General features: G+C 36.5%; 1 protein-coding gene across 4 annotated transcripts in view; it reads right to left on the bottom strand.

Annotated features, from left to right (window-relative positions):
- The window catches only part of LRRC28 (leucine rich repeat containing 28), a 135,676-nt gene that overhangs the window by 44,959 nt on the left and 77,543 nt on the right, over positions 1 to 13,174 (bottom strand). For 3 of the 4 annotated variants that reach the window (XM_025391228.1, XM_025391230.1, XM_025391229.1), the window contains exon 6: positions 2,595 to 2,801. The exons of the other annotated variant lie outside the window; for it this stretch is intronic. In XM_025391228.1, the coding sequence (XP_025247013.1) occupies positions 2,595 to 2,801 (207 nt within the window). The remainder of the gene's footprint in view (positions 1 to 2,594; positions 2,802 to 13,174) is intronic. 4 annotated transcript variants of the gene reach the window in all.

The following is a 13,174-nucleotide window of genomic DNA, read 5'->3' as shown; positions in this document are numbered from 1 at the left end:
TAATTGGGAGCACCAGGTTGGTGTACAGAGTGGGTAGGTGAGATAAAGCACTAGCCTCCAGCAGGTAATCTTGTTAAGTGAATAGAAAGATATATTGAATGAGGCCAACAAGAGTGTCACTAGGAGTATCTTGAGCCCAAAATGGCAGAGCCAAACTTTGACACTGGAAACGGCCACAAACAATACAGTGCCACAAACAATATGATGCTCAATACGGTTCAACCCTATTCCCAAATAAGGTCCCCCTGTAGAGAGACCATGCCTGAAATAAGGAGACAGCATGCCAATGTGGCAATGTAGGTTTGGAATCAGACAAAGCTCAATTCTGTCTCTTACTAGCTGTGACTCTGGCAGATTACTTAACTTCTGTGAGCCTCAATTTCCTTATCTGCAAAATTAGGTTGCCAATAACTTTTATAATAATAGATTTTGCATTAAGGTTTTGTAATAACTAAATTAGTGAGCATATTAAATAGAATACCTGGCCGAAGGCTCAGTGCTCAATAAATGATAGCTATTATTATTCTTTTTTTTTTTGAGACGGAGTCTCGCTCTGTTACCCAGGCTGGAATGCAGTGGCCGGATCTGATAGCTATTATTATTCTTACAAATAGTCATAGTAGTATACATAATACCATTATTGCACACGGAAACACTCCTTTTTACATATATTGTCTATAATAACAACAACATTATGAATAGTAGCATGGGCAACCCCAGACTTAACAAGCTAATCTGTTTCTGAAAGTCTGAAAGTCAAACCACAGTAGGTTAAAGGCTGCTTACAACGAAATTTGCAACTTTACTCTGAATCTGGTGTTATGCCAGTAAGTTGCATTCTATGCCACACAAATAAAACCATCACATCCTTTATCTCCCTCCCTCCCTCCCTCCTTGCCTTCCCTCATGTATTGCCAGCACTGACAGCAACATCCTGGCAATCACTTGGAAGGCAGTTGGCACTGGTATAGGTCACATTTCCATCTCCATTAGGAAGTGGTAAGTACAAGTTTAGGTACTTACTACAAGGAGAGGAGGTGAATATGAGGGGAGTAAAAACAATTTTTTTTAGAGACAGGGTATTGGTATGTTGCCCAGGCTGAAGAGCAGTGGCTATTCTCAGGCACAGTCATAGCTCACTGCATCCTTAAACTCCTGGGCTCAAGTGATCTTTCTACCTCAGCCTCCTGGGTAGCTGGGACTACAGGTATGCATCACCATGCCTGGCTCAAGAGTAAACATTTTTTAAGTCAGATATGGTAATCTACAAGTTGTATCTTCTCATTTGAGAGTCATCTACATTTGTACAGTGCTTTCTAATTCTTATACATAAACTATCATATTCGACTTCAAAATAACTGTAAAGGAAGCAGGATAAATATGATGTCTGGCTCATGGAAAATAAAATTTATGAAGCTCAGAGAGGTTCCGGTGACTTACTCCAGGTCACACACTGTGAAATGGTGGAATCAGGCTATAACCTGGATCTCTAGATTTGTAATTTGGTGCTTGTCCACCATAATTGGTCTATGCATGACCTGTGGGGTTAGAGCAGCAGGTACCTTTATTTTTAAAAATCTATTTATATTTGATATTTTTCTCACTTGAAAGAAGCTCTGATTTCTTAGAAATGTAGCCTGCTTCTGAAACGGCCTCATTTTGTTAATTTTATAAGTACAAAACGTAATTATATTTATGGAAAAAAATAATCTCCTTAAATTTGATTATCACTTCAATTGATTTTAATGTGTTCAGTATTTTAAAGTTACCTTGAACATATTAAATTGAAAATAGTATGTGCATTGTATTATGTTGGAAAATATTTCCTTTGGGGACTAGTAAATTATTTACTGCCCTCAGAGATGAATTATTCACTATAAAAATGCTTTTATGAGTAAAATCATATGATGCTTATTGTGACAGTTTAAGTTTCGAAGAGGCCTCATATTTAAATTTTTTTAAGTGGCACGTTTGTTTCTTACAAGTTAACAAAATTATTCAGCTATCTACAAAATAAATGTACTGTTTTATTCAAGGCCCATGTACTTTGACATATATTATGTCAAAATGAGTCAGCTACAGCTACAGTGGATAATACGTTATTTTTTAGCCAAGCTGACTTTCTAGCTCAGCAGGAAGTTCAGCCAATTTTAAGGTCTTTAAAGTGTTGTAATCTGGTTATTTGACAATACTATTAGGATACCCAGTATCAATTTTCCTAGGGAGAAGTCAACACCTAAGCCAATACTTGTACCAGTAGCTATCTTTTCATATTGTTCAATACCTTACACACACACACACACACACACACACACACACACACTTTAATTCCTTTCTCTGAGGAAATCATCTCATATATTTTGTCCCTAAACACAATTTTAGCACAGATTTCTTTTTTAAAGTATAAAATCCCTCACTGAAATAAATTCCATTTGTTAACTAGGAATGACACTTTGTTCACTGCAAAAACAAATTTAGAGAAGCAATCATCAAGATAAACACAAGGAAGGAAACTAACTAATTGGTTCCAGTCAAAGAAACAAAAGCTTTCCATCTTATTCTTTGGCTGTTTTACTTTAAACACAATTACTTACCAAGTGGCAAAAATGCAAGACGGTTTCCAGCCATGGAGAGCTCACTGAGGCTGGGCAGCTGGCACAGATGGCGCGGCACATACCATAGACGATTTCGGTCCACAGTGAGGTACTGCAGAGAAAGGCACATGTGAAGCCTCTCGGGTAAAGTTAGCAAACGATTGGTAGAAATGTCTAGTGTCTGCAGCTCCTTCAAATCGCCAACCTCTACAACCAAAATCAAAATTAGGATAAATTGCATCCTTATGAACTGAAATAAACAAAATGAATCAATATTATAACAGTTTAACCAAAGGAAATCAGTAGCTGCAACTATTTCCATAAACATGAATGCTGAAGTACAGGAGTTTTGGTGAAAATGCAAATAATCCAACCTAGGTGGATGTCTTTAAATTACCCTGCCAGAATTTCTTAAATGGAGAAAAGGGCCGGCTGGCATGGAGAAAAAAAGAGACACAAAGTGGTGAATCTGAACCAGAAGTCTGTCACTATGGCTTCTGCATCTTGATGAGTCAAGTTTGTTGCCAGGGTGAGAAAAGAACAATTACAGTCACTTCAAGGAACCTGGTTTTTGCTACTTGTGTGATTTTACCATCCATCTAAGAAGAAAATAGGAGATTTATGAATAATAGCAATGAAGTAAGTGCAACTTGTTCATATGAGCTAAATAGATTTCTGGAGTAGAAATTAGAATGTCTTTTGGAAATGTTCATCATGGTAAAGGTTTTAACAATAAAATGAGATACAGTTTAACTAACATTTTTAGATATTGTTTAGGCATGTGGCACCTTTTAAAAAACCCAAAGTATACATACCCTATAAAGATTTACTTTAATTCCCAAATTAAATACTTCCATTTACTCCATAATTTCCTCATCATTGATGCCTACAGTTGTCATCTGTTCCATGGTGAGTATAATTAGGTCCTTTTCATACATCAAATCACTTAAGACTTGAGTGAAGATTAGGAAGTTCCTTACAAGGAACTTAGTCCCTCAGGGAAAAATCACCATTTTAGGGGAAGGACATTTACTCTTTTCCAGGACAGCACATTATACTGAAGACCTACAGTCAGCACTGTGCAGGACAAGTCTACTTTCACATCATGGAGACTTAGATGTCGAAGACCACTCTTCCCCTTCTTTCATCCTGTCCCTATTCCTGAGCCATTCCTCCCAGGTTAAGATTTCCCAGGCTCTACCACTTGACAGTACCCCTCTGTGCACATTCCAGTTTGTACAACAGTTGGATTAGTATTAGCTATGTCTTCTCTACTGGATAACAGTCTTCTGCCATCTTGGATGCTCAACTGAACAGAGTAGCTTTTCTCATTGCTACAGACCAGGTGGTGGTAAACTATGGCTCACAGGTCAAATCTAGCCTGTGGCCTGCTCTTGTCCTGCCTGCAAGCTGAAACTGTTTTTTTTTTTTTGTTTTTTTTTTAACATTTTTAAAGGATGGTAAACAACAATAAAAACAAAGAACACGTGACAGAGACCATATGTGGCTTGCAACACCTAAAAATATTTACTATCTGGCCATTTACAGAAAAGGTTTGCTGATCTTTGCTACAGACCTTTTGTTAGAGAATTTAAAATAATTATTTTACTTTATAAAAGTAATACAAGTCCAAAATACCCTAACTCGTAGTTATTTTTCTAATATTTACAAATTTGTGCTGGGAAGTTCATACATTACTGCTCAATTTCCTCAATACTGAACAAAATATACACCTTCAGCGGAGCAGGCAGGTAGGATTCAGTATACAGCCTGTGACTCTGAAAGGGAGTTTTCTACTTGAACTTAACTAGTGCACAGGAGAGTCAATTTCATGCTTGGCTCCCCTGGCACAGTATTCCACCTTGCTAAGCCTGTCTATCTCTTTCACAAAACAAAAATGCTTCTGATTTTGGGTGTGTGGGGATAAAACATGAGGAAGAATCATCGTGTTTTATAAGTCATAAGAAGAAATACAAAGAAAAAGAGAAAAGAACTAAATTTAAAAATCAAAAAATGACTATGCGGGAGAGAAGAGCAACCAATCTCAGACTTAACATGGGCAGTGTCAAGACAAGAATGAGACAAGGCCTCTGCCATTGAGAAGCACATCACACACAACCAACAAGGTGCAAGAGGAGCTCAGAGAAGGTTATGTGAAGGCTTGGAGAAACTCTTCCAAAATTTACTGGAGATGGGAATTTGAATAAGGCACAAAGAAAACACGTAAAGGATTCCCAGCAGGGCATGGGGGCGGGGTTAAAACCATGACGAAAGGCATGCAAGTGAAAATCTAAATACAGCTTGCACAATGGGCTCTTTGGGGACCAACAAATGACAAAGACCAATGGGAGAAGAGCAGAAAAGAAATTCAATACAGAGAGACAGAGTTTGGTGGAGACAGGAATGATAATAAATATTGGGTAGAGGAGCCTGGACTTACCATTGTGAGAATATGACATCTCCTGAAGAATCTTAAAGGATGAAGGGATGTTTTTTGGAAAGGTTAGACAGGCAAATATGCAGAAAGCAATGATATGGAAGGAGATACTAGGCTGACAAAACAAGTAGGCATTTGACTAGAACAGATGCAGTGTGATAGAATTTGAAGACAAATTCCAGAGGTGCTTTAACGAAAGCATGAGGTAGGCTTGATTTAATATGAAAAATAATAAAATAGGAAAAAGTCAAAGACAGTTACAAGCTTCTAGACTATTACACTTTAAGTGTGCTGATGCCAATTCTAAGAATTTATTTTTATAGAAAAACAATTAAAATGTCATCAATACCTCTGAATTGCATTATTTACAAACCATCTACTTAAAGGTATTTGAAAAAAGTCCATCAAAATGTACATGGAAGCAAGTAAAATAAATGATTTTGAACATATTTCAAAAATAATTAAATGTGCAAAAAAGTGTTTTTACATGGCTGCAAAACTTACTAAGGCCTGCACTTTTTTTTTCATTATTGTAAAATGGGGCAACAAGGTGTGATTATGAATTTAAATTTTGATGAGAAATATTAAAAGACTTAAACTTGATAAAGACCAAGTAGGATAAATACAAAGAGACCCACACCTATACACATCATAATCAAACTATAAAAGACAAAGATACATAAAAAATCTTGAAAGCATCAATAGAAAAATGGCTCATCATGTTCAGAGGCAACAAGAAGATAATTAAAAATATACAGTTAAAAAAAGTTGGCACAGTAATTGAAATTGCACACTAAAAATATTTATCTAACATTTAAAAAGGCAATAAAAGGAGAGGTACAGGGAAAAAATACAAGATATGTAGACTACACATGGCAAAATGGGTGATGTATTAATAAACATAATCATATCAATAATTACATTAAATGTGAACAGACTAAATAACCCAGTCAAATGGGAAGGCTGTCAACTGCATAAAAAACAATATGCCATCCATAAGAAATACACTTTAGATTCAAAGGCACAAATAGGTTGAAAAGTAAAAGGATGGAAAAAAATACATACCATGCAAAAAGTAACATAAGAGAGAGCAGCTATATTCATATCAGAAAAAAAACAGACAAGAAATACTATAAGAGGCAAAGAGGAAATATTTCATAATAGTAAAATGGATAATACTTTAGAAAAATAAGTCAACTGGCCGGGCGCGGTGGCTCAAGCCTGTAATCCCAGCACTTTGGGAGGCCGAGACGGGCGGATCACGAGGTCAGGAGATCGAGACCATCCTGGCTAACACGGTGAAACCCCGTCTCTATTAAATACAAAAAAACTAGCCGGGCGAGGTGGCGGGCGCCTGTAGTCCCAGCTACTTGGGAGGCTGAGGCCGGAGAATGGCGTGAACCCGGGAGGCGGAGCTTGCAGTGAGCTGAGATCCAGCCACTGCACTCCAGCCTGGGTGACAGAGCGAGACTCCATCTCAAAAAAAAAAATAAGTCAACTATAAATACATAGACATCTAACGAGAGTCCAACATTATATAAAGTAAAAAACTGACCAAACTGGAAGGACAAGCAGACATTTCAACATGATAGATGGAGATTTTAATACATTACTCTCAATAAAAATAAAACAACTAAACAGAAAACCACCAAGAATATAGAAAACTTAAAACTACACAATCAGCCAAATGGGCCTGGGCCATAATTCTAACAGACACACTCCTGAGAACCATAATGCCAAATGTTGAAATCCTGAAAGATCCAAAATCTCGAGTGTAAAATCTTGAATGAAAATCACAATCCTGAAAGATCAAAATCCTAAAAGTATAATTCTGGAAAGAAATAATTTTTAAAAATTCCTTTTTAAAAAAAGACATGTATTTATTTTATAAAGAGGGTTTATTTTAGAAACATAAAAACCTAACAATACTTGATAGGTCACTTTACACAATAAAATAGGCAATAAAAACATATATTTTTGCAAGTATAAACACTCAGATATATTAATCATAGGTGCATGGGTATAATAGCTACAAGCAGAAAAACCATATTCATAAGGAAATATGTCAAAAAGCAAAATGCATAAATGCATACCACTATGCTTGGCAACTGTGTGCCGCCAGCTTTATAACTGCAGTCAGATGCATGAAATACCGTGTTGAACAACCTAAGTCTTCTGAAGAGATCAATGAAAAACTATGACGGGTCAACCACTGAATACGCAGTTATCCATATCCAAAGAGCCAAGATCTCAAGAAATGTTATCTTTCACATATGCAGATGTACAAAATGGACATCTCTTCATTTACTGAGGAAGTTTCAACCTTTTTCATACATGCACAGTGCTTATACCCAAAGTTAACATTGTAATAATGCACTTCCGTGGACTCAAATTTATAAAAATGCAAATTAGAACTCTCGAAATGTTTACACAATTTATACCTCCAGTGTTGGAAATTATGCGAAGATGAAACGCTCAGCATAACAAACTGGCACTATGTGTGAAGGGGCAGAAGTTGTACACCACTGAAAAATTTGGCAGGGGAGATTTCTTGTATTTTTTTGTTTGCATTTTCACTTCTAATATCTTCAAAACACTCTCTCCACTTGTATTTGGAGGGTGGTTGTGGTCTACAAATTTTTGAAGTGTATGCTGTCTATTTGAAAGTCTGGTTATTGCTTGACCACTACAATTAAGTGATTTTCTGTATTCATAGCACCAATTATATTTTAAAATTTATCTTTTACCATTAAGTAGCTGCATACACTTAATTTATCACAGTGTTTTTGCAAGGGAACAATTTCACTGATCCCTTCCATTGTGTTAGAAGGAATATGGTAAGAAGGAATGATACTTGGCTTCCCCAATACCAAATCTGTATTAGAGGTTTTCAAAGAGACAGAACCAATAAGATACGTATACAGATATATGAGAAAGGATTTATTAGGGGAATCAGCTCATGTATGAGAAGTCCCATGACAGACTGTCTGCAAGCTGGAACCCTGGGATATCTACAGTGTGGCTCAGTCCCAGTCTGAAGGCCTCAGAACTAAGATGCCAATGATGCAACTCTCAGTCTGAGATCAAAAGCCTCAGGACCCGGGGGGCTGCTGGTATAAATCCTGGAGTCTAAAGGATGGCAAGCCTGGAATTTTAATGTCTAAGGCAGCAGGAGAAAACGCTGTCCCTTCTCTGAGACAGAGACCAATTCGCCCACAGTATTTGTTCTCTCTGGGCCCCTGGCCTACTAGATAGTGCCCACCAGTAATGAGGGCAGATTTCCCCTACCTAGTCCACTCAGACTCATGTGCCAGTCTCCTCTGGAATACACCTCACAGACACACCCAAAATAATGTTTTACCAAGTTTCTAGGTATTTCTTAATTCAGTCAAGTTGACACCTAAAATTAAGTCCACGAGTCCACTCCTTGTCAACCTGGCACTCATATGCGTCTCCTTAAATCATACCTAATTTCCAAATAAAGACAATAACAAGGTAACAGTTCCACCTAACATGATGCAACTATCCTGGTACAACCAAAATGTACTAAAACTCCTTCCCTAGAATCAGGCTTTTAGGATTTCAACATTCAGGATTTTGATCTTTCACAATTGTGACTTTCAGAATTTTATATGTTAGGAGTTCTGATCTTTAGGAAATTTGATCTTTCAACATTTGGGGTTCTCACATTCAGGACTGTATCTTTCAGGATTACGATCAGCACTGCAACCAAACTGACCTAATTTGACATCTAAGAACACTACAGCAAAATACACACATTCTTTTCAAGTGAACTTGGTATATTCTCCAGGACAGACCACATGCCAGACTATTAAGTCTCACATTTAAAAGAATTCAAATCATACAAAGTATGTTCTCTGATCAAAACGTAACTAAATTAGAAATCAACAACAGAAAGAAATTTGGGAAATCCCCATACTTGGAAATTAAACAACACACTTCTAAATAACCCATAATAATAAAATAAATCAGAAGGAAACTTTGAAAATATTTTTGCCAAATAGAAACAACCAATACAAGACATCAAAATTCATAGAATGTAGCCAAAGAAATGACTAGGGAGAGATTTAAAGCTTCAAATGTCTGTATTGGAAAGAAAGTTCTCAAATCTATTTCCTAAGCTTCCACCTTTAGAAAGGAGAAAAAGAAGTAAAAACTAAATCAAAATAAGTAGAAAATAATAAAAATTATAGTAGATATCAATGAAATAGAAATCAGAAAAGCAACAGAAAAAAATGTCAATGAAAACAAAAGTTAGTTCTTTAAAAAGATAACAAAATTGACAAACCTTTAGCTAGACTAACCAAAGCAAATAAATACATGCACAGAAAAAGAAAACTGACTTGAATTACCAAAACTGGGAACAAAAGATGAAATATCACTATTAACTTTACAGAAATTAAAAAGATTAAAAGGACATACTATAATATGAACAAATTTATTTCAATCAATTAGCAATTTATCTTTCTAAAAAGATACAAATTACCAAATTCAAGAAGTAATTAAAAATCTAAATAGATATATCACAAGTTAAAAAACTGAATTAGTACCCTGGCGCAGTGGCTCATGCCTGTAATCCCAGCATTTTGGGAGGTTGAGGCAGGTGAATCACTTGAGGTGAGGAGATTGAGACCAGCCTGGCCAACATGGTGAAATCTCATCTCTACTAAAACTACAAAAACTAGCTGCGTGTGGTGGTACACACCTGTAATCCCAGCTACTTGGGAGGCTAAGGCAGGAGAATTGCTTCAACCTTGGGGGCAGAGGTTGCCATGAGCTGAGATCGCGCCGCTGCACTCCAGCCTAGGTAACAGAGCAAGACTCTGTCTCAAAAAAACAAAAAAACAAACAAACAAACAAAAACTGAATTCGTAATTTTAAATCTTTAAATCCTCCCATAAGAAAGACCAGGTCCAGATGGTCCTTGTCAACCTGCTTTTCTGTTCTATCAACTATTTCAATTCTATTATATATTTAAGGAAGAAATAATATCAATTGTTCACAAACTGTCTCAGAAAATAGGAGGAAAAACTTCCCAATTCATTCTATGAACATTACCCTGATACTAAAACCATACAAAAACATCATAAGAAATCTACAGACCAATATCCTTCATGAAAATAAGTGCAAAAATCCTTAACAAAATATTAGCAAATGAAAGCTAGCAACACTGAAAATGATTATTTATCATGAACAACTGGGTCTGAGATGTTTCTGAGTGTACATTTTTTTTAAAAAGGTGAGAAAGAGAATCCAGAAAAGCAATAAAAAAAATACCGGCAGGCATCATGAACCAGAAATTGTGAGAAATTACTGGATGACAGAAAACAGAAATTAAGTTAAATACAGAAATACCACAGAAAAGTCAGCAGCATCAACAAAGTGGTCAAAGCCTCTGTTAGCCCCCATCTACCCAAGCTAACTCAGTAGCCTGGTTCTTTCCACAAAGTTGAATAGTAACTTAGCTGTATATTTGACTTTTTGCTTTGCCCCAGGACACGACCTTTTAAAGGGCAGAGACTGTCTTGCCCATCTTTGCAGTAACATGCCTTAGCTCTGTGCCTGGAACACAGGAGGCACCATTATCATTTTGCTGAAAGAATAAACTAGAATGTGATTAGCATACTGTAAAATGGCAACTGGACCTTAATGGGGGTCTGAAGTTAATTTTCCAGTTAAGAAAGTATACCTTTTAAAACCTTTCAATCATTTTTTATTTATTTATTTTTTAAAAAGCAAAGAACATACCCTTATTTTATTGATAATTTATGAACTGGGTAATGACCAAATCTGGGAACACCACTCTAACTTATATCCTCTACAGAATAGAGAGAAATAGGAAGGTGAGGTCCCCATAAGAGGCCACACTCCAACATCCATACCAAGTCTGTTCGTGTCTCCACCTCCACTGTTGACACTGAGCTCAGCCTATTACCATCTCTTGCCTGAACTCATCCAACAAGCCTCCCCATTGGTCTTCTTGCTTCTATTCTCACTCCCTCCAATCTATTTTCTACACAGAAGCCAAAGTGATATTAAAATATACGTCAGATCATGGTCCTTCCCTGCCCCAAACTCTGCCCTGGCTTTCTGCAGCACATCAATAAAATCTCTAACACCATCTTACTAGTAACATGGTCTCCAGATCAGCCCTGGCCCACCTCTCTCCCCTACAAGTGGGTCTGATGCTAGAAATGTAAGGTTGGTTCAATACCTGAAAAATCAATGTAATATACATGTTCATGGAATAAGAATAAAGCATTTCACAAAATCTAAAATCCACTCATGATAACTACTCTCAACAAACTAGGAACAAAAGGCAACTCCTTCAACCAATAAGAGGCATCTACAAAACACCTCGAGCTGAGAACACTACGTTAACGGTGTCAGGCTGAGTGCTTTCTCCCTTAAATTCCCCTTGTGCCTACAAGGCAAGCAGGCTGAGTGTTTCCATTGCTATCCAACAATATACTGGAGATTCTAGCAAAGGCCGGAAGGCAAAAACTGAACAAACAAAAAGCACCAAGAATGGAAGAGAAGAAGTAAAACTTTCTTTATTTACAGATAAAATGATCCTTAGTAGAAAATACAAATTAAGGGATCCACAAAAACTATTAGAACTAATAAACAAGTTTTAAAGAGTTGCTAGATACAAGATCAATATTAGAAAATCAATTGTATTTCTATATACCAGGAAAAAACAATTTCAAAATTAAATTAAGAAAATAATTCCACTCACAACAGCACCAAGAAAAATTATATACTTGGTAATAAACTGAACAAAAGTAGTACAAACCTTATATGCTGCAAACTGCAAAATACTGCTAAGAGAAATTAAAGAAGATCTAAATAAACAGAAAGATATTTCATGTTTATAGGTTTGAAGACAACACTGGTGAGATAGCATGCTCCCCAAACTGATCTGTAGATTCAACACAATCCCTATCAAAATCCCAGGAGGCTTTTTTTGGTAGAAATTGACAGGCTTATTTTAAATATTTATTGCTGTGTCATGCTGAAATTAATGTTGTATTACTGACATAGAGTTATAATGCATTCTTTTTGGAATCCTGGAAGAATCCTACTCCTTTCACACCACTCCCAATCCTTTCTACCCCTTCCCTGGGAGCAAACATAAGTCTGTACACCTTATTTCCGTAGTGTCTCTAACTTTACAGTTGTTTGCATTGTTTACTTTTGTGCTAAATATACAATACCTTGAAACTTTTCAGCTACTTATAGAGTATCCTGAAAATGATTTTATTATTGCCACATAGTAATTACTTAGATTAGGCACAAAAATAACATTATGGTGTCAATTTCAAAAGAAAAACCCAGTAAGTTCCCTTTAAATCATAGTTCTGCGCTGATGCACAATGACCTAACCTAAAATTTAAATGGGAATGGGAAGGAAGCCACCCACTCCACACCAAGCTAGTGACCACAGAGAGTCAATAACAGGCTTGCTATTTTTAAGCACTTGCTTTTTCCAGTACCACTAAAAATAGCTCTAAGTTGAGCTCCAGAGCACACTGGGCTGAGAACATATAGAAATTCCTCTTTATCCGCGGTTTAGCTTTCTGAAGTTTCAGTTACCCGCAGTCAACTGCAGTCTGAAAATATTAAATGGAAAATTCCAAAAATTAACCATTCATAAGTTTTAAATTTCATGCCATTTTGAGTAGCGTGATAAAATCTTGTGATGTGAATCATCCCTTAGTCCGGTGTATCCACACTGTCTACCCTCCTCGCCCATTAGTCACTTAGTCATTTAGGTTATCAGATCAAGAAAACGTAGTGTATATAAGATTCAGTGCTATTTGAGGTTTTAGGCACCCACTGGGGGTCTTGGAACATACTCCCATAGATAAAAGGGGACTACTGTACAAATAAAAAAAAGACAACATTTCAATGCCAAATTTCATTTGGTGTACAGTAAGTCTTCCTTTTTATATCCATTTTCTTTCTCTTGACTGAGCTGTGGAATGTACATACTCTGGTATGTACAAATAGGTTCAAACCATAATCCTGTTACTTATTGGCTATGCAACTTTGGGTTATTTACTCAACTATTTAGATCATCAAATCACTGTTAAAGAAAAAAGAGTAACACCTAACTCAG

The sequence above is a fragment of the Theropithecus gelada genome, chromosome 7b, assembly GCF_003255815.1.
Source record: "Theropithecus gelada isolate Dixy chromosome 7b, Tgel_1.0, whole genome shotgun sequence".
Lineage (NCBI taxonomy): Eukaryota > Metazoa > Chordata > Mammalia > Primates > Cercopithecidae > Theropithecus > Theropithecus gelada.
This window is presented reverse-complemented; position numbering and strand designations above follow the sequence as displayed.